Genomic DNA, 27,579 nt, shown 5'->3' on the forward strand with positions numbered 1-27,579 from the left:
TACTTTTTTTTGCTTTCTTCTTTCTCAAAAATTGGCTCAGAACTTGATGTGGAATTCAATTTTCAATAAATCCAGAAGACAAAAGTCTTCCCAAGACAAATTTCCATCTTTCTTTTGTTGCTACTTTTAAATCTGAAACAGCATTTTTATTTGAGACAACATGGGCTAGTAACATAGCTCTAGGTCCAAAGACTTTTCCACCTTCTCAGCCAACATTAATAAGAAAGTATTAATTAAAACCAGTATGAAAGCTTACAAGAAAACCACAGAGTACTAAGTTATCCTCCATATCCCTTTAGTATTTTATTACCCAGCAACCCACAGTTAGGGTTCTCATGGCAGATGCCAACCTATCTTTGTCAGTCAGCAAGAGAAGCAATAATGACTCCAAAATCTTAATCAGTGGAGAGCACAGTGGATAAATAAAACCCCCTAACTGCTGCAGAACTGAACTGCTACTTCTTCTACAAGGGTATCAAATGAAGTACTAAGCATTGAATACAGTTTCTGATATGCTGGAACGAAGCCAACAGCAGGGTTGCTGTTAAGAGTTACAGGGAATAGGGCTAAAGACCTTTGTGACTCATTAACATCAAGCTTATAGCAACATGGGATGAAGAACTCATATCCTTATGACTCCAAACTGAAGAGAACTCTTTAGACTTTCAGTTTATGAATATCTTCACCCACTCAAGTGCCACAAAGTCCCCAGCTTCCAAATTATCTTCTAAAAGTTACTTGACCTTTGTATCTGGAAAACCCCAAATCCCCTTGCAGTTCTTCCATGTGCCCTCTTCCATTCTTTGCCTGACACCTGTTTTCAAAGACTTGGGCCTCAGATTCCATCTCTTCCACCCTCCCCTGTGTGTGTATATTGTTGTTTACCTTTACATTAAGATAGCAGAAATACAGAGCACATCCAAACAATTTAATCAAAAGTAGTCTCTAGACATTCTTGAAAAACAAACAAGCTTGAGCTTAAGTTGTTCACTTGAATTAGTAAAGATAAGGGGGAGCAGGGGTAAGTCAGCCTTGCTCCAGTTTAACGTACACTAAGGACAGGAAAACATCTCTCTTCTAGGGGTGGAGGGAGAAAGAGACTTCACTTGCGCAAATATTGATATGACCCCTTTACCAGCAGTGATGTTTATCAGTAATCTCTACTAAATCCTCCTACTGAAAATGAGTTTTTTTTCCTTCTGGCCTCATTTTCCTGACCCAAAGTTATAGATGCAGTCAGCAAACACAATTTGCTATCTGGTACACACATACCATTAAGCACCACAATTAGCTAAAGCAGTAAATTAGCATTAAACTAGTTAGAACAAGATTACAGGTCCATTAATACCAATACAAAAATTTTTCAAGTTCTTCCCTGATCACTGTTTCATGAAATCACTCTCCCATGAGATTCATTAGTAAACAGAACCCCAAAGCTACAGAAACTGACCCCTTAGAGATATGCCTAGAACCGACACCACAGGAAATACCGCACAAGTCAGCAACCCAAAACTTGATTAATCACCTTTCTTGTACACAGCTAAACAGTTATGAAAAATGTTTCTCATTATGTTTGAAGTTATATTTCACTGAGAGCTTACAGTGATTAAGTAAAAAAATTCTGTACCAAAACCACTCTTTGCCTTATTAATCCTGAAGAATACCCATCCTCAGAAAATAAGATGCCCAAATTGCATTCTGATGTACTTGGTTTTTAAAGGAAATAGATGACACCCAGGATTTCCTGGTTTTCTCTAAATACATCACAATGTTCCCATTTTACTGACATGATATCCTTATTTCACATGTTTGGCCTTACAAATAATGTTTTTGTTTCTTTTTACAAAGCAGAAATATGGGGATATGAATACGTTTAAAAGCTCTTTGTCTGGCACTGCTTTTTCAAAAACTCTTGCCAGAAAATCCTGGGCATTTGGAGCTGCTGCATAATGCTTTCTTTGGGCACTTCCTTCAACAGCTGTGCTCTATAGACACTTCTCCCCCCAGAGGCTGAAAATTATCTGAAGATGAACTACTAATATTATTACACACAGGAAATCGTATAGGAAAAACAGCTTGATTTAAATTGCCAGGAAACTAACAGAAAGCTCATGAAAGAGGATACTGAGACAGAAGAGTCAGTGACTCAAAGAATGACAGACCATTTGGAGAGAAATAAGCTTTCCTGTGCTAGATCTTCAAATTAACCGAGCATTGCTTTTATATGCTGCAGAAGAAAGCATTTCTCCAGTACATTTGTAAGATCACAGTGTGTGATAAGAAACCAGAGAGCCATCCCATACCTCGGCCTTGACAGCATCTCTTCATGCACACCTGCTACTGGCTATCTTGTAGTTCCACTGCCTCAGCACTGCCTCGCATACCACTGTGAATGGCATTGCCCCAGGTGACCAAGGCAGCTGTTTCATGCACTTCTACTGCCACACAGCCTGAGCATCTGGCCTTAGTGCCAGAGACCTCAAGTTAGTGGCTTCTCAGCTGTCAGATAAATCATGCATTAGGTTAAAAGAACTGGGGAGAAAAAAAAGATTTCTCATAGTAAAAGTTAATTATAAAATTGCCCCAAACACAATAATTCATGAAAAAATCCAAACCAACCAAACAAACCAACAAACAAAAACGACCAAAAACAAAAAAGTCCTTCCACAATTTTCCAACAAAAACAGACACATGGAAAAAACCCAAACACAAAATGAAGTGATGTCAACACTATTTTTGTTTTTCTTCTTCATATTCTGAATGTTCAGAATGTTAAACCATCCTAGACTTAATGGAGAAGAGCAATATTATTAAAATAGGACACCGTGGGTTCAGACTTCAATGAAACTTGTCCAGTGTTCAGAAGAACACCTTAAGAAAGCCATGGTTATTCTACACAGCATACTATAGGGGTTTATTTGGAGAAAAAAAAAAGTGATGCCAAGGCTATAGAATTGCTGCTGCTGTCATCAACAAAGAAGAGGTATGAAGCTGAACATTAAAATAGGAAAATTAAAGTTAATGTAAGTAGGCTGCCACCAGACAACCACATTATTCTGCATTAGCATTAAACCACTGCCACTCACATCAAAGAAAGGCTGCAGCTGAGTGAAGCTGTGAAACTATGTTACAGATAAAAGTATGTAGAATCATAGAACTGCTTGGGTCAGAAAGGACCTTAAAGATCATCTAGTCCCAACCCCAACACTTTCCACTAGACCAGGTTTCTCTAAGTCCCATCCAACCCAGCCTTTGAACACTTCTTGGGATGGAACATGCTGCTCTAAGGTCTCCCCAGAGCTTCTCCAGGCTAAATAAACCTCAACGCTTCCAGCCTGTCCTCATAGCAAAGTTGCTCCAGCCCTCGGATAATTTTTGTGGCTCTCCTCTGGACCTGCTTCAGCAGGTCCATGTCCTCCTTTGATTTACTTTTAAAAGCCTAAAGATGCGTGTAACTTCTAAGAGCAGACAAGCATGAAAGAAGCCTAGTAAAGTACAATAAGAAATTATACTTTGGAGGATTAAATACTAAAAGGATTAATTATCTTCCTCTGAGTAAGCTTCCTATCTTAAATGACAAAAGTCTTTAGCAGCATCTCATCCTTACTTAATACAGCTGAGAGTTAACTTGATACTTAGCTACACTGTAACAGGAAGAGAGCTGCAGATTTAAAGATAATACAGAGATGATCTGTCCTATGATCCCGTCACAAACAAGATAAGAGACAGCTGAGAAAGCTGCCTTTACAGAAAAGTTCTACAACGTTTTTGAGAGACTAGCCACTGGAAAATGCTGTAGATGTCACCATGTCATCTAGAAAGCAGCCTCATGGTTGTCAGAAAACAGCTAACAGGAATCATAAACAGCACTGTCTAAGCAAACAGAGCTTGTCTGATAGCAGTATTGAAGACAAGCACCCTCAGGGCAAAAGATGCAAATCAATTTTCCTCCTGAAAGCCCTAGCTGCCACATGGTACTGTTCAGTACTAGTCACTGTAGCCTCTTTCTCTTTAAAAAAAAAAAAAAAAGCACCTATTAAAAATTGCTTTAAAAAAATGGAAGTTGCTTTACTAATTACACATTCTAGAGCCAACTATGACAGTATATAAATAATTTCAAAGCCTTATTGCTGTTAAAAAAAATGCTATCAGCTTTAGCAACTTGCTTGGAACTTCTTCGGAGATGGTGCACGTACAGCTCAAGAATACATTTGGCTGGCAACTTAAAACGTCACTGAACAAAGTATTTAAAGCAAGTTCCCAGGGAGAATTCTAAAACAAACCAAAACCAGGAGTGTAACTGGAGAGTACCTATTGAATGTGAGCTTACCGAAAAGGCAACGACACTTAGACAACCCTTGAAACCAGTGCTTCCAGAAAATATGTATACTAATACAGTTGTACCAAGGTATTTTCAGTCACAGCAATGCAGAGAAAAATAAAAGAGGAGAATGCTCTGGGGAAAAAAGCTACAGATGTGATAAAGAGACAGATGATAAATTTGATAGTTTCCTTCTTCATACAGTGATTACTTTTGAATCTTTCGTATATTCTACTGGCTCTAAGTCATGATGAATCAGACTTCAGATTGGTGAAGTTACCTCCCACAAAAAGACCAAACAGTGGGTATTCTGAGCAGATGTGACTAAGAGCAAATCAAATCTTTCCTCAGAGACATCTTGCATGAGGGGATATAATTAATTTTCAAAAATATCCTGCATTTTATAAAAAGACAACAGCTTTGCCAAAGGTTTCTATTTATTCACTAAGGAACCAGTGCTGGCAGATGGGTAAGTTTATGAAAGCAGGCCCAAAAGAGACCAGATTTTGTAAAACAGATTAGTTTTTATAAGAGAGATGAAAAGATTTTAACTTAATGCAGCAAGAACAATGCAAAGCAGATAAGACAGATGTGTGCTAAAACATGAATTACACATTTCTGACTATTACATGACTACGTCACATTATATAAACCTAGGTCCACGTAAGATTATTTCAAGGAACACTAATAAGGAAACTAGGTATTGGACAGAAATTATATCTAATTTGAGTGACTATGTTTTAAGAAGAGCTGGAAACTCATCATGAACACAGGTTAACAGACTTCTCTGGCATCATCTTAATCTAGTGACTGAATACAATTACAATCCATCAATCCAAATAAAATAAAAGTGCTATTACTTACCAAGCACAAATTCTGCTACTTATCATAATCATAGAATCAACCAGGTTGGAAGAGACCTCCAAGATCATCCAGTCCAACCTATCACCCAGCCCTATCCAATCAACTAGACCATGGCACTAAGTGCCTCATCCAGTCTTTTCTTGAACACCTCCAGGGATGGTGACTCCACCACCTCCCTGGGCAGCCCATTCCAATGGCCAACCACTCTCTCTGTGAAGAACTTTCTCCTCACCTCCAGCCTAAACCTCCCGTGGCACAACTTGAGACTGTGTCCTCTTGTTCTGCTGCTGGTTGCCTGGGAGAAGAGATCAACCCCTACCTGGCTACAACCTCCCCTCAGGTAGTTGTAGACAGCAATGAAGTCACCCCTGAGCTTCCTCTTCTCCAGGCTAAACAACCCCAGCTCCCTCAGCCTCTCCTCATAGGGTTTGTGTTCCAGGCCCCTCACCAGCTTCATCGCCCTTCTCTGGACACGTTCCAGTACCTCAACATCTGTCTTGAATTGAGGGGCCCAGAACTGGATGCAGTACTCAAGGTGTGGCCTGACCAGTGCTGAGTACAGGAGAAGAATAACCTCCCTTGACCTGCTGGCTACACTATTCCTGATACAGGCCAGGGTGCCACTGGCTCCCCTGGGCACACTGCTGGCTCATGTTCACAGCCTACTACTAACCAGCACTCCCAGGTCCCTTTCTGTCTGGCTCCTCTCCAGCCACTCTGTCCCCAGCTCATTTAGGTCTCTCTTTAAATGGCATCTCCTACTCTAACTTCTGCTTGGCATAACTAATGCTAAGTACAAAAGCTACTCATGTGCTCATCCTACCGTAGCCTTAATGGTTCTTATCACACAGTATTTCCCAAGTTACCCTACTGCAATTACCATCCCAAGAAACACAAAGTAGTAGAGCAACAGGTTAATCTATAGTAGTTCCCCGATACCTTCACTAGAATGAGCATTAGAATCACATGCAATATTCCAGATCTGCTCCAAATCACTAGTGGATACTCAAGTGGATCGCTTTAAAACCCAGTTTTAAACTATGTTTATTCCTGCGACAAGAGGAGGATGTTGCAATATTGAATACACACACACATTCTGTTACCCATTCTGAGTTGCCAATTCTCAAATGGCTTTCTATGTCCAACTACTTTATGTATGTGCATGTATGTGTATATATATGTGTGTGTTTGTATGTGTGTGTGTATATATATATATATATACACACACATACACATTTAAACTTCCTCCTTTACCAGCATAGTGTATTTTAGGATTTAAAATTTATTTTATTGTGCAATCACTACTCTAGCCAGCTCCTCAAAAATGGGTTCACTTCAAATACAGTACTGCAAAGAAGTGGTTAATTATCATTTTCTACCTGAACTCTTCAGAAATTCCCACTACTGACCTGACCTTGCATTACTCTGGTTTTATTACATTTTAAAGTAGTAAAACTACTTGTCCTGATGTGACTGTATGTTACACAAATATTACCTGGCTGGTGGTTTCTTCTCCTTCTGTAACTGCAGGAAATCCAACACTTACCTTCAATATCTGTTTAACCAGAGACAGTGCAGCACAAAAGCCCATGTAAGCCTTCTAGAAACTAGTAGGGAACTTCGGCACTTAAGCAGAGAAGAACCTCTTCTTAAGCTGGCTAATGTTCAGGTTGGGTACCCATGTTAAGCAGATGAATCTGCTATTTCAGATTTACTTTTAGCTTAAAGTCTAAGTATTTTAAGAGCTAGAGAGAACCTTCTTTCTGCTCTGTTGAATGAAAAAATTGGTGAGAGCAATTTTTTGTTGGCATACTCTAGTCAATAGCAGCACACACTTTTAAGCTACCATTTCGTTGAATAAATGGATATTTCATTCTGGTTTTGCCTCCAAAAATGAGGGTTCAGTCATTACTTCAGCCTATTGGGAAGTCTGTGAAGTCTGCTAGGTGTTACTACAACCTAGCAGAATTCACGAACAAGTAGATGTAATATATTTGACTACTGAAGGGTATATTTGCCTACTCGTGTAGCCACTGCAGGATTGGTGTATCCAAACACAGACTTCACAATGATATTAAAACTTCTATTGACAAAGTGTTGCGGTGTGGAGAGCTGGAATCCCCCTCCCCCACTAACAATAACCAGGCTAAGTCAGTTCGGAAGTAAATGAAGCTGTATTTACAGGCAAATCTACAATCCATAATGAAATGCAATGTATATGTACAAATATACACTACTCACCACATTTACAAATATGTACAATCAACAGGAAAACACAACAAAGCTCCCTGGCCCAGAGGGGCCGTGCTTCTTTCCCCCCACCTTCCTAGAACAGGCAAAAGGGAAGTAAGCCAAGAAGCAGAGAGGTTTGTTAAACTTAGCTTGTCAAGGTCAGTATGCGTGTGTTTGTGTGTGTGTGTTATGCAGCCAGAAAAGAAACGCAGGACAGATGAAGAGAGACTACCCATACTTTGTTTTGAGCATTTCTAAGCATTTCTATTTCTCCAACTGAAGTGTTTAGAATAATCATTTTTTTGCCTTCTTACACCCAATAGCGATTTATTTACATTCTTTCACCTTTCTGCTCGAACTCTGTGAGAAGAAATTAAAGGTATAGCCTTAAAACTATCACACAAAGTTAATTACAGAAGTTCTATTTGTATTATGTCTATTTCTATTTATAAATGAAAAGAAATTGCATCTTAAGACTTTATAGTATCAGTAGTTTTAGTTGCTATTTATGAAGCATGTCAATCTGTCAGATTAAAACTATGTATATTAATATACAATTAACTACCTGCGGGTTCGTGGAGGCTTTGGTGGAGGAGAATCCTGTTTCTCAGCATCTGAAGAACTGACAGCATTCTCTGTATTATTTTCATCCTGATAGAAAGAAAAAAAAAAAATCATGGCTTTAAGACAGATACATACAACACTCCCAACTGCAAGGTCCAAGGATCCATGATAATAGCTAAAAAGAAAAATTAAAGTTTTTGCCACAGAGATTGTTTTCAAAATTCACAATATTCTTTTATTTCTTTGTCTGACTTGAAATTTTTCTGACTAAATATTGTTTTAATTGTACAATCCACTAGAAAAAAAATGTTCCTCAAAAGCTCAACCCTATGAAGGAGATAACTGAGGTCAAAGGTGTTTTTAAACTCTACATATACAGTATGAAGCTGTTTCTAGTTATGACAGGAAATAGCCGAAGAGGCATTGCCATTTTTGCTACGAGTAATAAAACTTATGAATATGCCTTGAAAAAACTTGTAAACTCCAGTGTCTGAGGCACATACACAACCAGTTTACAAAAACAAGTCTTTAGCATATTTTTCTAAAAAGGCAAAGCCTCTCGACTCCAACCAAACAACAACAAAACCCAATAGAGAAGATGGTATTTTTGAATTCAACCACAGAAGAGACATCAGTGGTTCATACACTGGGAAGTTGTCAGGCAGATTCATGTTCAAAAGCTTTCACTTCTGCAGTAGGTTAAAATCAGGATCAGTTGACTCTGTTCTAGCTACATGAAAGAACATTACACCCAAAAAAAGGTACTTCACTGCTTTGCTTAATTAGTTCAACAGATTGATGCTTCTGTGAAAACTTCGTTTACTTTTATACAATTCATTCCCCAGTAAGTGAAGGATTTTTACTTGAGAGATGGAAGAGGATAAAAGTTTAATACACTAAGCCATGCAGGCATGCAACGTGTTCATACCATCTTCACAATGCAGCATTTTTAAGTAGTCATGCTCTGTTACTATTGGATCTCTTGTTTTTAACTGAAGAGATACTGCTCGCTAAACTCTCAGAGCAAGTCTGTTACTTTTTCTCAGTTCCATGTCACAAAAGATAGGGAACAATTGTTACTTTGAGCACTCGAGTGATACCAACTCACGGATTTCCCCTTCTGTCATCTATCAAAAGAAGTGAATTGGAAAATACGCAGAAAAACTAGTGTGGAGCAGAACAGAGGCAGCTTAAGTATAGAAGCCAATGCAGGGTATCTCACTGGGGTGACTGCATCTGTTGAGAAGAGCAGATGGCAGTATTAAGAAAAAGCCTCCCAGCCTTCCTAATCACAGCTTATTGGCATCAGCAGACCTTCTCTTGCTTCTCCAGACAGATGTTACATCCTCAGGCAGAACACAATTTTTGAAAGTATCAGCTTAGAGAAACCAGGACAACACACAGTGTTCACAAGGGTCAGCATTGAGAATTATTAGGGTTTTTTCTTGTGCAATTCAGTCAACTACTTGAGCACTCAGTGCAGTGCCCGTCTTTCTTACAGATCATTTCTATTGGGGCAGGCTTCTCACCCTAGAAAAATGAAAGCATTAAATAAATGGTGGGGGGAGGAAATACAAACTTTGCTTAATATTTGTTTTTTTCTGCATCAACGGCTGAACAGATCAAGAGTTACAATGTCCTTGACTTGAGGGAGCAGCTACTCAGATGAAGTAAAATCCATCCAGGTATTCTGTTCAATTACAGAGAGATATACACAGAGATGGGAAAAATGTGTGCACATCTATGAAAACCTGCATCAACAAATTAAAGGACCAGGAAGTCAAACAAGCATGGATTACATCTGGGCTACAACAATACAGACCAACTCCTGTTCCTGTGGTAACGCAGAGGAACCAGGAGTTTTCCTGGCAGATGCAGTGTCTGAATTCAACTTGTAAGGCGACCTAAATTGTGCCGTCATCTCCCGAGGGTGAGTCTTTTCCCCACCTACTTCCTGACTGGATGAAGTACCAAATGCAGCTGTCACTAACTGAGCCACTAACAGAGGGCCACAGACTGAGGTTCCACAGACATTGCCTACAGTTCAAAACTGCCCAGGAATTGCAATGCCCAACTGTCTTTTGGAACACACAGTGGAAACATTCAACATGATTCAGAAGCTTTCTGTACTGTTAAAAGTACCAGCAAATTTATTGCAAATACTCTTCCAGAAGCAATATCATCGTTTCCCTTAAAAGGAATCAAGGCATTCCTTTTGCCCTTATCATAAAGTAGCATGGGAACCACAGAGCATCAGTAGATAAGAGAAATACTTCAGACTGAAATGATACACTCCAACGATTCATATTAAATATAACTTTACAGGCACAGACAGCAAGATAAATGTTTCTGAAGATAATTATTTTTTTGAGAATGCTTCAATGGCAAAAAAAAAAAAAAAAAACACAAAACTATTTCCAAGCTGCAAAACAGTGAAAAGAGTTTGAACAACAACAACAATCTTTTCACTTGCAGTTTCCAAACTGATAATATTTTCAATACCAACATTCTTTCTATAGCAGCTGATTTCTGCACAGCTTCTAAAACTGCAATCAACTGCAGCAACAAAATTCTATCACTTTTACTGGAAGAAATCCAGGAGATAACTTGAGAGTACCACCAATGCCTTATTTTGGAGAAAGTGTGTAATATTAATATAAGTTTCTATTAGTAGATAAGGGTAAACCAAGGACTTGCAGTACTTGGTACATGCTTGCTACTTTTAAAGAGACAAAATCGAACAATAAATATTTTTAAAGAGAGTAAAATATTTGTTGCTTGTCTTTTAATCATTTTTCCCATTTCTACATACAGAACATCCAACTTGATGGAACTTCATCTGATTTGGACTTCCCAAGATGATGATAGCTCACTCTAGATCATGGAGACGTCTCTCAAGCAGCTCAGAAAACATTCTACTGATACAAATCTAGCTGATATCTTACCACATGGTCAAGACTAATCATCTCAGGTATGTTCCAAAGCTTCCAAACACAAACCCAAGCATAGTACTAACAAAATTAAAGATGGCAAGAAGAATACTGTTAATGATTTCAAACGCCTAACACTATCAGCAAGAGTTTCAGTAGGAAAGGAGGGCCAAGTCCCAACACAGTTCTGATTTGTCTGATAGTTTAAAAAAGATTGTGGGGGATGGTGGGACTGGTGTGTTTGTGGAGGAAGCAAAATAGTCTTGATTATTGCATTTAGCCCTGAAATTTGTCCACTGTGGGGGTTGTTGAAAGGACTCTAGTATCTGAAGAAAGCTTTTCCTCATACTAAGGGTGTAAATGTAATGGTTTTAGCACATGAGGATTTACAGGTCTATCTACTCAGTAGATAGTACAACTATATGGTAAGAGTATACAATTACTACATGATCTTATATATGCGCATTTTCTAGATGGTTCTGGATCCTTCTATCAAACTCCAATAGACATTCTAACCATATTAAAAGTCTATTTTCAAAACACTATGTGGTTTTTTGTTGACTTTTTACAGTATTGTTTCCAGTAGGGCAAAGCTGGCAAGTTGACATGAACACACGTTCAGGATTGTCTGAGCTACTTGCCTATGAATGCTGCTCCTTGGTGCCGATCAGATGAACTTTTTACTCTGCTGTAACTGGCGAACACTGCTTACAAAGCTTAGGTAACTCAATTCCAACCACTGCTTCAAATGGGAACAGTAACTGGGTAACAAAATCATGAAGCCAACCCTACGAAGTACAACTCTTCAGAATATTATAAAAATATAATAAATGAAAGATAAATGAAAATTTCCTCTTCAGTTCAGTATTATCTGCCATATAACTAACAGCAATATATTCAAAGTAGGCACATTCTTTTATTTGGCATTAATTCCACTGAACATGGTGAAAACCCTCCCCATGTAAACTATTCCATACTTGCTGTAGCATCTGCAGGCCATTTTTCTTCTAGTTCTGGTTGTTCCTTATATAGGAGTTTTCTGACACTTTGATTCTTCTCCAAATTTCTAGTGTCTGAATTCTGTAGCTTTGAGATAAGCAGAGTAGACCTGCAGACAGTATTTGAGTTGCAAGGTACCCACACAGTTACATTATGTTTTTTGCTCTTCCTAGTTTCCAAATAATTGCTAAAAGTCTATTTCCTTTACAACTTACTGATTATAACCAAGGCCATATCCAAATGTAACTCAAAGCTCACACTCCCTCACTGCATATTCAGAGTTCGATTTTCCCTGTCTCACTCCCAAGCACATGATCTATACAATCTCTTTTTTCTTGTTTTTTTATTCAGTCGCTCAGATACTGTAAGATGTGCCATGGACAGCAGTTCCCTTTGTTACAGACACAGTATCAGTATATTGTGTCTCCTCCTTATTTAGATCATATGTATGATGTAATAAGAGACATTTTTGATTCCATGTAAGAATGTAGATACAGATCAAAGTCCAATAACTATACACCAGACTGATCTGCCTATCCGCTTATGACCAAAACTCAATTAATTAGGAATAACTTCTGCACAAAGCTAATAAATCTGCACATTCCAAATCCCACCATGCTCATTCCTTAGGAAAATTTAAATAAATAAATAAATAAATAAAAATCCCAGCCCATGTAGGCTGAATATCAAACCTGTACCACATTATAACAGCCTGCCTCATCCATACTACATTTAGTCCATCAGGTTTCTTGCCATGACTAAAGCCTATAGCATTACTGCATGAACTGAAACACCTTTTTCGTGAATGAAAAATATTTCACACATCCTAGAAATCACAGTGCAGAACAATTAAATCCCTCAAATTAAAAGGATGCTTTTTAGTAAACTCAGATGTAAAATTACTTCCAGATATTTCAAAGTGCCTTGAAGATAGCACTCATAATCGTTCTAGAGAGCTACAGAGCCTACATCAATAATTTACTGAAGAGACAGATAAAAATACTGGGTAAATGAAATGGTCTAAGGATAAGGGTGGTAACACAGTTCTAGGCTGTAGGGGACACAGAATATATTGATCCAAAAAGTCGTTTTTCACATAGGACCTAGTAGCAACCAAGAAAACATATTTTAACATAAGGGGGAAAAAAAACTAGGGGAGGACATGACATTTAAAGTAGAAGCACAGAAAGACAGAAAAATCATCAAATGCTCTGATAACCACTGAATAATATTATTCTTCCAAGTACGTTTCTATGTTTGTTAAAAGGGTAGTGTACAAAGCTTTCTTACAAAGCCAACAGATGACCTGTCAACTGCTGCCACCTCACCAAGGGAAGGGCACATTGCCCAATTTAAATACTGACTTGGAATACAGCATTTCTTCCATACAAAATTCTTCCTATTACTTTCCTCATGGCAATTGCATTTGGTGTAGGTGGTGAATATTCCTCTAATTGTCTGAGATTCTCAGTCTTTCCTACTCAGCAAAACACATTTGTAGTCTAAACAAGTTCTGTAGGTGCCTTAAGAGCATTAACACTTCACTTGAAAACTAGACTTCACAGGCAATTGTTGATTAGAAGCTAAGAGATACAGCTGACTGAAATTCGTATGGTAGAGACGTACCACTCTGTCTGCAATCTTCCAGTTGGCACAGCTCTCGTACTTTTGCAGCTGCTTCTCAAACAGTTGTGCTATGGCTCGGTGGACAAGCTCATACTGCTCCTGGAGTAGGTTAACAGAAATTATTGCAGAAGATCTTTACAGAAGATATGATCAGATAATCAAGATGGATTTTAAAACAAATGATACCTTTGTCTGGACAGCAGAATGCCTTTGTGTCCTCATTTCCTGTATTAAATTAAATACATTGAACTCTTCAGGTATTTTCTGAAATGCAGAAGCAAGTCAATTACATTGTTTGTCAGAACAGCAACATAAAATCACTTTGAACTTCCATAGGTACAGCCAATCTGCTCTCTCCACATGGCAGCTATTATTATTTATTTGGTTTGGGTGGTTTTTTTTTTTCAAAAAACAACAACAACAACAAAAAAAGCAATTTCTCCCCAGAATTGTTTCAAACACTTAATTTAGACCAGAAAAGAGCATTTCAAGTATTTTGAAAATGAGACATCCAATGAAAGCATTAAGATGACACTTCCAGCTTAATGATGCTTCATAATCTAAAAGCCCAGAATGAAGTTTTATGTGCAAGTTTTATATTTGAAATATCAGGCTTAAAGAACCACAAGATCAAGCAGAGAAATTGAAAAAGTTGAATTGAAAATAACTTTATATTGAAAATTTAAAAAAATATTAAAAATTTTAGTGACTTTTTAGATAAAAAACTTGCTGTCAAAGGAAAGTAAGTTCATACTAAAGCATGACTGTAATGAAACTAAACATCCACCCTGCCAAAACAGTTCCAGAACATTTCATTATTTTAGAACACTTGGGAGCTCAATCACTTTATGAAATTATGAAGATTCCATAAAATTTCTTCTTTAAGATTCCTTACCCCAGCTTTAAGCAAATTCCATGTATAATCTATGGCACAGATCGCTCCTGTTCTTCCACACCCTGCACTATGAAGATAAAGTTGGGGTGTTAGAATCACCTAAGTATTTTACAAACACACTATGAGCTTTATATTTCCAGAGTCCACATGAGAGAAAAAAAAATTCCTTCAACTAGCATTTTATGTTCACTCAACATGACACTAGAGTGTCTAAAAAGAATTACAAATTAGAAGTGCGAAATGCAACATTTAAGATTTTCTATGCAAGTTTTTCACACAACCAATTGAATCATAGAATCACAGAATGGTTCGGGTTGTCAGGGACCTCAGAGATCATCTACTCTAATCTCCCTACCATGGGCAGGGACACCTCTCAACTAGACTTGGCTCGTCAAGGCCTCATACAGTCTGGCCTCGAACACCCCCAAGAAGGAGGCATCCACAAACTCCCTGGGCAGCCTACTCCAGAGTGTCACTACCCTCATACTACAGAATTTCTTCCTAAGATCCAGTCTAAACCTCCCCTCCCTCAGCTTCAAACCAATCCCCATCATCCTGTCTCTAGACACCCTTTATGAAAAGTCCTTCTGCAGCCTTCCTGAAGGATCCCTTCAGGTACTGGACAAAGCAGCTGTAAAGGTCCCTGTGGTATCTTCTCTTCTCCAGGCTGAACAACACCAGCTCCCTCAGCCAATCCTCATAGCAGATTCCTAGCCCTTGGATCATCTTTGTGGCCCTCCTCTGGACTCGCTCCAACAGCTCCGTGTTCTTCTTATGATGGGTACATCAGAAGTGCAATCATGAAAGATGCCTTAACCCTGATGTTTGTATTGCTTCTTCTATCACACTATTCCTAGTTACCTCTGCTTCAACAGCAGGGATTTCCTCCAAGTTTAAAATATATTAACCAGCAGTACAGAACATGTGTGAAGACTTCGCACATTTTTCTAGTACCAAATCTGTATTTTCAGGTCAAAGATGGAACTGCTGTTCAGGAGCAAAGACTTACCAACTAGAAACTGGTTTTATCATCATACAGAAAACAGGAAAGTTCTCAGGTAGTGATGCACTTGCTACACGTCACTCTTCTCAAAAGTCTCGACTTCAAGACTATTAAAATATATATCAACTTAAACAAATACATTTGCTACCTGCAGTGTATACAGATTGGTACGTCTTCATGCTCCTGGTATTCTCTCATCAAGCTGATCATATCCAGAATAGAATCAAAAGATGAAGGGACATCATGGTCAGGCCAGTTAACATAATGGAATTGATAGACACTACGAGTCTCCTAAGGGAGAGGGAAGGAGAAAAGTGTTAATGATAATGCATATTTGAGGAGTTTGCATGAAATAATTACTTCTATGAACCTCTACTTTTTGCATGATTAAGCACAGACAAGCAGAGTTAAAAAAAACAAAAACAAAAACCAAAACCCACAACTCTACAGTTTATACCACTTGGAAGAAAACAAAAGGGAAATTCTGAAGTACTGTTGGAGTGCAGCTAATGCACAGGAGAATGCATTATGGGACAGTTCACAGAAGCCAGTCCCTCCTGTGGAGGGATCCACAATGTTGCACTGTGTTAAAAGATTCTTTGGCCTTACAGTCTTAAAATGCAAAAGGGAGAAAGAAAGGCCATCCCAAAAGGTTCTTTTTCTAATCATATTCTAATAACTTTCATTGGAAAAAAAGGGGGGAGGGGGAAGCAAGGAAATAGTTTTTGTTATTTTGTTACATTACAAAACAATTGTGTATGCAGATGTACATGCACACAGAGGGAAACTTAAAACAGGTGAGAAATAATTCAGGCCATGCCTAGATACGGACAGTGCCTGCCACAGTAGGTACATTTTTATTCGAATTAGCTGATGGCACAAGAGTAATGAAGACAAAGTATAGAACAAGCTTTAGCACAGCCTAGTTACTCAGCTACCTGAATTCCTGAAAGACCAAATTCTCTCATCATTACCCAAAACATCCAGAGTATTACTAGTTCTACTGCACTCTTCCGTGCTGTGGTCACACCTGGATTTTCAAATACCCTCCCAGTCATGTCCTAGAGAGGTATATGAAGTTTTTGATCAATGTTAGAGGTTACAAGCTTCAAGACCTCTGCTACCTTCTGTTTAGATAACTGAGGAGCAACATAGTGGGCCTCTTGAGCATGGAAATTCATATCATCTTCCAACTGAACCAACTATTTTTGATGTTTTACTTTTGCCAGACCTGTAGAAGTGCAGTAGCTATTAAAAACAGAAGAAAATCCAGTCTAAGAAAAGATATTTCAGAAGTCCAACTGTCTAATTTGACATTTCAGTATAAAGTTTTCAAGAAAGGCTTAAATCATTTATTCTTAACACATAAGAGAATGCAAGTGCTTTTATTTCATACTCAGTCCATTTCTTACAGTAGGTCTCATGTTTTGCAGTAGTTCGCATCATAATTTTTCACTAAGCTGAATAAACTCCATTCTTCCTTAAAGAGATTAGCTGTAACCTTTTATATCTGCCAACTTAACGAATAGTGTCAATGAATACCTGTCTGGTAAGCCAATTCTACATCCTGAAAACTAGAATATCAAATTTTCAAGAATTCCCAAGTCTTGACCTCATTTTTAAAAGCAGAATTCTATCCTGACTCTTGAATATACTGCACACAATTCACCCCTGCAGGAGTTCTCCAAGCAAAAAGACAATGCAGCTCAAGTTAATCAAGAACATCCCATATTTTTCATTATCTCTTTTAATTCCAAAAATAGGAACTTTTTACATGATAGAGTGAAAAGCACTAGAGAAAAAAATACTACTAAGTTGTTGTCATTCTTGCTTTATTTTTTTCTGGCAATGTAATTCTATGGATGGGCAACTCTCTTGACAATAAGTGAAAGCACAGGGGAAATTCTAACAAGTACACACACCTCATCCGAAGAGAAGCTAACTGGTAGAAACAGGGGGTCTTGACAAGCTTGATTGAGTTTATCTCAAACAAATGTGGAGACATGAAATTCAACTAGGGTGACAGAAGCTTTCTAGTTGTTAACACATGCTATTGAAGACCATCACACACCTTTGGTTAACCAAAGAAACACATAAAAGACAAGTAAAGACTTTCAGTACTCTGTACTTATATACTAAGTTATCATCACTTCTAAACTTCATAATTTACATAAATACAGTGAGAACCTAAAAAAAAGTGAAGATATTTTAATGAGTTTCCTCTGTTGTATCATTTTAGAGAACTTTCCCTAACCACTGAGAGCAGAAGTGATCAAATACTTACATTTTGAAATTCAAGTAGTAATGTTCTAATGAAGTAATCTGTTCTTGCTTGCTCAGCTTCCTAAACATGAAAGAAATAGCAATGAATTGGGAAGGATCGATATGCAACATACAGGATGCAACTAAAACTCAAAACTTTAAACTTGGGTTTCCTTTCTTGAAATTTATTAAGAGTATAGCAAAGAAGTGCTTTGAAATATTTCTCCATACATCTACAGATTGCTTTCCAGAGCCATCCTCTGTAACACCTCTGCTGTATAATATTCAGCTCTTATCTCTCTATCCAGTGACATCTCCTTCCATTTTTTCCTTTTCTATGATTTCCAGCAAAAATGCACCTGAATGGATCACTGTAATTAAAAGTATAGCTTCTAGGCTATCAGAATCTTCAACTGTGCCTTTGGAACACCAAGGAGAGTTTATACTGCAGACACCAAACAGTATTATTCAACTTCAAGTTCTAATACTGCTGGTATTTTAAAGTACGTTTAGAAGTTTAGCATTACAATTTGCCTCAGGAAATTTAGGACTCTGCACACATTTTAATGTGCTCCTACCTTCTATGGGGAATTTAACAATGTTCCATCAAGGAAACTATTGCAACACTCTGCAGATTTGCAGGTGACAATGCACAGCCAGCAGCCCGGGGGCCCACATGCAACACTGGACCCAAATTTACCCATTTTGAGCCCTAGATGAGGAGTCAGTTATGATGTACACAATTCCTTTGCACAAAAACTTGCCAGCTATGTGACCATCACAAAACCCCTAAAAATCTTTATCGACTAAATATAAATGTATGCCTTCCTGACAAGATCAATTTGAAGTGTACTTAATAGCTTGATAAACTAGCATGATTGTTCTTCCTGAACACCTTAAAGCACTTAGGCTAGAAAAGAACAGCAATTCTTGTCCAAATACACTTAACTTTGAGTTAAGAAAAAAAAAAGCTTTGAGATCAGTTTGGAATGGATTAATTCCACTGTTTTAGAACAAGTGAACAGCTAAGACAAATCATGAACTGCAGTGTAAAAAGGTCACAGTAAGGTCATTTTAATGCCAGGTCTTCCTCATATCCTAATAATAACCAACAGAACAAAATCGAACCTGACTAAACTACCAGGTGGCAAGGTAAAGACACAAGAAATTATTTTTTCCAACATATTTATGTGAATGTCAGGAACAGTAAGTGACAAAACCCAAAATCCTAATAAAAAAGGTCAAATTCATCATCTACTGCATTATCAGTAGTCCACTTTTGTGGAATGTTAATTGACAGTGTTCCCTACTTGAAAAACAAACCCCAGAAAATGTAAAAAAATAACCAAACCAACCAAACAGCTTAGGTACAGACTTTCTTTTCCATTGCATTCCTTTGAGTCTTTACGCAAAATCTGGTAATAAAAATGTCAAAAGCACTTGTTTTGAAAACTTGTTTTCAACTGTTTATTGAACAGTTACTTTAAGTTACAAAAGCATTAAATCCTGCAAACTGAACTTATAAATCTTTATACTTACACAAGAAACACGAAATGGCCCAAAAGTCACAGCTGCTTCTCCATATAAAGGCCAGTAACGTTCACACTTTTTCTGTTAAAGCAAAGAATCCTAATTTAATTCATGTGTTGTACTGAAATGTGATTAACAGAAGCAGAGCAAACAAATTTATAACCTCAAATGCCTTATTCTCTCTATCTTATTGAGTGCTCTTCCTTAACACCTGTCCAGTGGTGCCTTGCTGGACTTTTAAGACAGTAAAATGAACTTCCTTTTGGATACCAAAGGAAAAACCCCCAAAAAATCCTAGGACAAATAAATAAACCTAGAAGGACAGGCTGCCTACATATGCACAAGCATGCCTCATACGGAGGGGAGCAATGAGAGCCAATTATTTTTTGTACAAGTTTGGAGTTCACAATTCGGGACCACATTTTTATTCCTTTTCAGATCCTATGAACATAGCAGAGAGATTGAAAAGATATTGGTTTTGCAGCTGTATCAATTGACAGGAATTTCTGAAGGGCACAGGATTTTTATAGTTGGTCTACATCCCACAAACAGCAAGATTTTCTCCAATAGTGATGTGACCAGAAAGAGACCATTGCTACATTTCTGTGTACCGACACTTCTATTTCACCGAGATGACACCTGGATAATAATGTAACAGCACAACTGGAGGAAAGCCAAGGGGTCACATGCACTGTTTTCCATGCATACACACCATAAGGACAGGCATTCCCATTCTATCTGGTAGATGATCTTTACAGTTCTGCATCTAAGGTTTCACAGGTCTCAGCACACTGCTTACACAGGCACTGATCATTAGGTTTTGTACAGTGTACATACCCTTCCCATTTCAAATTCTCGACAGGCCATTACAATTATCTGAAAAGAACAAAAAGATTCTCCAAGTTAGCTGCTTTTAGATAAAGCCTGCTTCTATCTGGGCAGATGCTGATACTCCTCAGTTGGTTACTGCTGAAGAGACTAATATTTTCCTACCTGCAGATGCATGCTCTACAATATTACCCAAGTTGTATCCTGCACAAAATAGTCTACAATACTAATACAATATTTTAAGGTTACTTGATTTGAATTCACTGTAATCCTGTACAAATACATTACTTATTCATCCTGACTGTAAAGGCTAAACTTAAATAACTGGAACAAAAGTAGCTTTATTAGATTAAAATGACAAAGTGCTTAAAACAGGTACAAAAATTCATCTAAAACACAAGAGCTAGATTTCTTAGGTGAAGCTTATTTCAGACACATCCATGTAAACACTACAATAACACTGCCCTGACAAGTAACCATCATTTAAGCATCTGATAAAGAAAAAAAAGAAGTTGTTGACCATACCAAACTTTAGCAATACTTAAAAGCTAATTCCTGACAATAGCAAATAGCTGCAGTAAGTAATCCCAAACTAGCATCAACAGAAACAGGCTTTTGTTTGATGTGCTGCTTCTGTGTCTGTATTTGTCCCATGAAGTTAAGAGTTGTTAGGCTCCCTACAGGACAGATGTAACCAAGCACCAACCTATTCAATACAAAGCATCACTTCACAGCCATTCAGTAATGCTTTGACTTAGAATTTACGTTGTTAAATTGAGTAAATTAATACTAATGCTATACAGAATGCTATTTAAACTACACAAACACGATGTGAGAACTAAACTAAATCACAGCCACCTCAGGCAAAAGATAGAATCACTGTGTCATGAAATAATTTTGTCTTTTAAGTAGGTACTTACTGCAACATTGTATTCCCATATCATCCTCCAGAAGTCTATTACTGTGTTTGCTAATGGTCCCTGGGTAGCAACATATGCTTTTGGCCCATGTACTCCCTAGGAATGCACAAAGGTACCATTAATGTTCATAAAGAAAACACATGTACACTGAATAAAAAGGTTAATAACCATGTACAATTAGAATTTTTTTTTTTTTAATAAAACAGGGAAGGTGAATAAAAAATGAGTCCATTGACATAAGCCAAAATTTTGAAGCGGGGCCAAGATTATAACAACTACTGTGCTGTCAGAAACTGCAATAGAAAATAAGGTTTCTGCATGTTCAGATTCTGAAATCTGCATTTTCTTTGTTATTCAAGCATTTAATGATGAAAAGTTAAAAACCTTTCTGCCAAAAAGCATCACTTTGAACAAATTAAAGCTTCCCCCTTCCAGTAATACCATATCTCAAAAAAACATTTTTTTTTCTTTTTTTAATATAAACCTTGAGGATGTTTATATTCAGCTTTTCAACTTAAACATTCAAGAAGTAAGAACACCTGTTTTGGAATAAGCATTACTGTGTAGATGTAGCATTGAAATAAGATTGCAAGGAAAGTCTAAGACATTCTCACTTTGAAACAAGTGTAACAGTAACCTTTCAGAAGGTTGGATAGAATTCCATTGCCACATTTCTCATGAACAGCAAGAACTGCATATTGACACACACAATTTGTCAAACACCTTATTGTAACCCCTAAACCCAATCATGTCTGGATTTTCCTGTGGTAGAGATCTTGTTGCCTGTCACTTTAAATTTAAGCATTTTTAATATTATTTGCTTTGAGTAATATCAACCCTTTTTATTTTCAAATGCCTTATAAACTGTAATTTTATTTGAGCCATAATAAAGGAAAAACCTTCCCTCACAGCTTTACAGTGTCATTTAGGACTATAATGGTAAAACTGCACTGATATGCAATAAAAGCTTAACAAGAATTTAAGAACTATTAAGACAGCAGCACATACCTTAATAAAGTTGGCATTGATGTAGTCTGAATCTTGGGGGGGAGTTTTTAATGTCAGTTTAACTCGGCTATGATCAACTAAAAGAAGAATTTATTTATCTTTTTAAACAGGAATTACAACACATGTAAATCAATATGGAACAGTAAACATAATAAATATGTACAGAAGAAACTAAGCACTAGAGAACGTTTCCCAAATATAAGTTACACCAGCAAGTCAGTCAATTTAATTTATGGGTAAAGCTACCAAGGTAAGCAGAGTAGCTCCTACTGCTATGTGCTTCTGCTGCTCAAGTTTACAGAGTACCAACTACCAGAAATCCAAGAGCAATTCATTACAGAGAAGTAGAAGCTGACTGATCAGAAATAAGTGTGTAACTACAATTTAGATGAACACAGATCATAATGGTCAGAATTAAAGCCACATTTAAAGAAAGCAAAAGGAAGACTCCATCAAATATTAGACCATGAAATGCACTGGGGTTTATTGGTCAGGCACAGATTGGTACTATCCCCCAGACATTAGGCTGGGCACTTTACTGGCTCACTTCAAAATGAGAAGCATCAGATTCCTTCATTCAGAGAGTTCTGATATTTCAAGCATTACTGACTCTCAGAGAAAGCAGATCTTTCTTATGAAAACAGGTATTTGGAGCCCAAAATCCTCAGCAGTCTTGAAAATAGCCTTTATTACTTGTTGACAGAATAAGCTAAACATCTTGAAATTCTTTTTGGTGGTGAGAAGAAAATTAAGTGTATCTTTAATAGAGAAATAACTTGGTGATTCTTACTAAGGAGGGTAGGTGATTGGCAGGCTCATGAGCCCTTCCAGCTCCTCTTGACACCAGCACTTCCTATCTATCATATAAAAATCCCTCAGATTATTTCTACAATAGGAGCTGTTTTAACTAGAAATACAGATAAAAAAACCATATGAATCATCTTTGAACTGAGGAACAGAAGTATCTGCAGAAACAGCATGTGCTCAAGCAATTTCTGTTACTTTCAGCTCCCAGGATCAATTCCTCAACCACAGAACAGGTGCTAAAACTTTTATGCTTTTTTCTTGAATGTAGCTCTAGTAAAGAAAAAGCCTATTTAAAAAAAGGAAATATGGTTGGTTTGTTTTTTTTTTTTATAATCAGAAGATCACTGACAATAAAACAGGGAGCCATGCGCACAAGTAGTACATGCTAAGTGTTATTGCTATACAGAAATGAAGCTCTTCCAAAAAGCTTCCAAGATAATGACATTTTCTGCCTGAGTTTCAGTAACATGCAAAAAATGTTTGTGTTAGCATGCAATGCTTCCTAAAAAAGCACAAGTGTAGATTACAAGATGTTTAGATTGCAGATCTGAAGACAGGACACTCAAAGGCCCAGAGAAATTCTTCAAACATACTGCACTGCGTAACACTCATTGACAGAACAGAAAGGCAGGAGCAACCTAAGCATGCACTCTTGTCACAGACTTAATACTAAAAATTACTTTAATTACTCTGATCTGCCATTTTAACATGGTAGGCTGGGGAGGGCTCCTATCTTCCCAGCAAAGTAGATCCAAAAGTCTACAGCAGTTTCAATCCCCACATGCCAACGTTTCCTGCCTGCCTCTATCTGACACAGCTCAGCTGTGTCAGAGTTTTAGGTCCAGAATAGAATTCTCAAAAAAAGTCCACTGCAAATTCCAGCTTTCAGATTAAGTGTTTGGATATTTGTTTACAGCTTACAGGCTCAGTTCACAACTGCTAATTATTGTCTTCAGGCAACCAGTGAACACCATGTTTCCTTTAACTGAACTGTAATGTGGACATGCACATGCTTTACTCCAAGGCTGGTAGTGAATTAATACTGAGGTACTGCTTTCTCTGATAAGAGACATTTCTGATAAATGTAGCACTAATCTCAATTTAAATTAAATTTTTTAGGTTCTTCACATTATTTATAAAAGATGGGCAAAGGGTCAACCTTCCTCCTCCTCCAGTACATCTCCTGGCTTTCATTTCTGTCAAGCTGGTCTCCCACCACATCATTCCTGAAACCTCTGGATGTTTGAAGATATTCTCACAGTAACTGACAACATACCTTCAAATTACCTCAGTGACTGAGGTTTTATTCTTACAAAGAAGAAAGGCACATCTACCACTCTAGATGCAGCCATTCACTACTGTAATAACTACTAAGTATCCCTCTGATATAGCCTATATGCTACCAAGATTTCGCTATATTGATCAGGATCTACAAAATTCCAGCAAGGAGGAAAGAACGTAACAAGTCTCAATAACACGATGACAATAACAACTTCCCTTGTCTTTTTCATTACAGCCATTAAATGCGTTTCCTCACAACTGAAAAAAAAAAAAAAAAAAACAAACCACAAAAACTCCAATACCCTTCAACTATTTTGCTGCAGTGGAGCTTCATACCACACTACTTTTCAACAAGTGATGCGTCTTATATACAGCAAAACAAGAACACAAGCCTTTTCTTCTCACTGCTGCAGCAAGCACTATGTCCACCTTGTTAAACAATCTAGGGCCTGTGGCTTTAGGGCAAAATTTACCACTAGAAGCAGTACTCCAAGTGCTGACAAACAGTAAAAATTCCAGCACTGGAAAAAAAGAGCACACAGGTACACAATGATCTGAAAGACAAACCACATCAAGAGTAACAGGCACTTTCCTTCATCGTGTTTCACCATAGAAATCAGACTTACATGGCAATATATCCTTGTATCTGTTCTTTTTAACGTTTTCTTCTTTTTCTCCAGTGGCTGTTGGGTAGATCTTCTCTGTCCTGTATTTTGTTGATAATCTTCTTAACCTCTGGAATAAAACAATTGTTATATTTTCAAGTCTCAAGATAACAGAAACATCACGTGGTATTAGCTTCATTGATGTAAAGTAAGATCACACAAAAACCTCCTCTTCTGTCCTTTTACAATGTTTTAAATGCCATTTTAGGTCATCAGCAGTTCACAAACATTGAAGCCAGCTCTACATATCATGAGACATGGAGCTTGAGGAAAGCCACTACAGCACCCGTATGCAATACAGCTGTACTTCATTTGTAAAAGACACTGCCCTGTTAGAGAGTATCACCTGCACTAAGAATACCTGTGAGAAACAAAAATCTGTTATTGCTCATAACACGTGGAGAAAGAACAGACTGGCTCAGGTACAGCTGCTAACAGCCAGTACTTTGCTCTGAAGCCTATTGCTTCTAACACTGACAAGTGAACAGAAAGCAAAATCTCATTTTTAACAGACACCAACTCCCAGTGCCCAATTTCTGTCGAGTTTCAAGCTTACTTGGAGAGAGAAAGAGTCCCTGCCTCTCAGGCAAATGTATTCACAATTAAGATGAGTGACAAGAGGTTTTCTGTATTGCCCTGGTTTAAGACAGTCTGCTCTAAGAAGACTCGCTCACACAATTGGGAATGAGATAATCATGCAAAATGCCCTGTGGATTGAGATACGGAGAGTTTAAGGGAGTAACACCATGTGCAATACTCCAGCATATTTCACAGAAAAGCACAGCAAAAAACAGAAGCAAGCCAGCAGCCTTCATTTATTTCAAATCCTAGAAATCTGAAACAGTCATACTCTTCAATACTAAAATCCAGCCACGCCTTCCAGCCTCCTAGGAAAATACAAGAGCAGCACAGCTTTTAACATGACACTCAAATTAGGCCTTTGCAACCTTAAAACTGAGGAGGAAAGAAAAGAGTATAAATTGTATTTTAAACACTAATCCTAAATTCAGAATATAACCTGTATCCGTAACAGGCAGAGAAACCTGTTTTGTAACACGGTACAGACAAAGGATACCACTGCACATGGGAGACATTGTCCTACTAAAGACTGCCCTTAACTGTGTCAAAAAAAAAAAAAAAAAAATCACCTGTGCCAAGACTGGCCACAACCAGAAGTCCAGAAATAGAAAAATAAATACACATAATTTAGCTATATCAGCTATGAATTGCAAGACTGAGAAACGTATTGAAATAGGAATACAACCCCCCAAATTCAGAAAGGTAAAAAAAAAAAGTCAAGGTAAAACAATTACTTTCCAAGCACAGCCACTAGTATGATTTTAGATACTGTTTCACATCTCAACCTGATTGTGAGTTTTGGGATTTCTTTTTTTTTCCCATGTAACTGAGTTCTATGAGACAAACACTATGACTCTCCTTAGAAAAAGTTTAAAGAAAATCACCTCTAAAAACCATGGGTAGCAGCAGAAATCATCTTGCATGAGAAAGGATACACCTGAGGAAGTAATACCTGAAAAGGTTAAGTGTCAAAAAGCACCCTAGGAAGATGATCCTCTTTGCTTCAGCCTATTTTAAAGGCCTGCAGGAAGCAAAACTGTTTCACAGGTACAACTTAGCCCCATCATAACCCAAAAAGCCTGGAGTGATTAGTATCAACTTCCATTTTCTAGAAAGCAATGCTCCAAGAATTCAGAATAGCCTTCACCTCTCTGTGACTCCGTAACAGCACAATCTAGTAAACAGACTGGAAAGCAGGATTAGCATAACCCAGGTTTAAGGCAACAACCGAAAATTAAATACAGATCGATTTTAACACACATTTGTTCCTAAAATACCTCAGGATCCATGCTTTTAATGTTCATTTGCCAGCTGTGACACAAGTAATACAACAAATAAGTAAAGTACTGAAAGCAACCCAGAAGAGTAAGTAGCACTCTTGATTTGTAGTACTATCTGTTAGAGTAGTATCTACTTCATGCTTTAGAAAAGAAAGAGTACAATGCAAAAAAATTCTAAAAACTGAGCTTTAAACAAAAAGTACCACAGAAATAGAAAGTGCAAGACTCAGCAGAAGATTTCACCCTATACACAACAAACCAGTGTCTGCAGAAAGCTATTGCCATGTGTATACTGGAAGATGAAAGATTCAGTGTCTCCTAAGTGACAGCCTAGAGACCACCAGGAGAACATGTTCAGTAGCAGAACAAGGTAATGACAGAGCAGAAGACGACAGAATTTTTTTTAGGCTGTGTTAAGTTGATGACAAGATCTATCCCAGTCCAGTTCCATGCTAATTTACAATAAACAGCTGCCTACAATTCAAAGAACACTTGTTTGGGTTAAGGCAGTAAATAGCCAAGTCAATTCCCAGAAGATGCTCAGACTCCAAGAGCAGGGTGTGGCTTAACCAGTACTGAGTACAAGGGCAGAATGACTTCCCTGCTCCTGCTGACCACGCTATTCCTGATACAGGCCAGGATGCCATTTACCTTCTTGGCTACCTGGGCACACTGCTGGCTCATGTTCGGGCTACTGTCAACCAGTACCCCCAGGTCCCTTTCTGCCTGGCTGCTCTCCAGCCACTCTGTCCCCAGCCTGTAGCTCTGCATGGGGTTGTTGTGGCCAATGTGTAGAACCTGGCACTTAGACGTGTTGAATCTCATGCTGTTGGACTCTGCCCATCTGACCAGCCTGTCAAGGTCCTTCTGCAGAGCCCTCCTACTCTCTAACAGATCAACACCAGCTTTATTTTTTCCCAGAAGTCTTTTTTTCCTAAGTAAGCTTGAACCTTGTACAGAAAATCAGAATCTTCCGGTAGTTTAG

At 37.9% G+C, this 27,579-nt stretch overlaps 1 protein-coding gene across 1 annotated transcript in view; it reads right to left on the reverse strand.

The window, feature by feature from the left end:
• Positions 1-27,579, reverse strand: part of PTPN12 (protein tyrosine phosphatase non-receptor type 12) — a 61,702-nt gene that overhangs the window by 11,003 nt on the left and 23,120 nt on the right. The window contains exons 2-12 of the mRNA XM_054399414.1: positions 24,697-24,805; positions 21,983-22,059; positions 20,975-21,070; positions 20,064-20,102; positions 19,236-19,307; positions 17,719-17,778; positions 15,583-15,725; positions 14,432-14,498; positions 13,723-13,800; positions 13,537-13,635; positions 7,983-8,068 (exon numbers count right to left, since the gene is read on the reverse strand). Of these exons, the coding sequence (XP_054255389.1) occupies positions 7,983-8,068; positions 13,537-13,635; positions 13,723-13,800; positions 14,432-14,498; positions 15,583-15,725; positions 17,719-17,778; positions 19,236-19,307; positions 20,064-20,102; positions 20,975-21,070; positions 21,983-22,059; positions 24,697-24,805 (926 nt within the window). The remainder of the gene's footprint in view (positions 1-7,982; positions 8,069-13,536; positions 13,636-13,722; positions 13,801-14,431; positions 14,499-15,582; positions 15,726-17,718; positions 17,779-19,235; positions 19,308-20,063; positions 20,103-20,974; positions 21,071-21,982; positions 22,060-24,696; positions 24,806-27,579) is intronic.

This window comes from Indicator indicator, chromosome 3 (genome assembly GCF_027791375.1).
Source record: "Indicator indicator isolate 239-I01 chromosome 3, UM_Iind_1.1, whole genome shotgun sequence".
Taxonomy (NCBI): Eukaryota; Metazoa; Chordata; class Aves; order Piciformes; family Indicatoridae; genus Indicator; species Indicator indicator.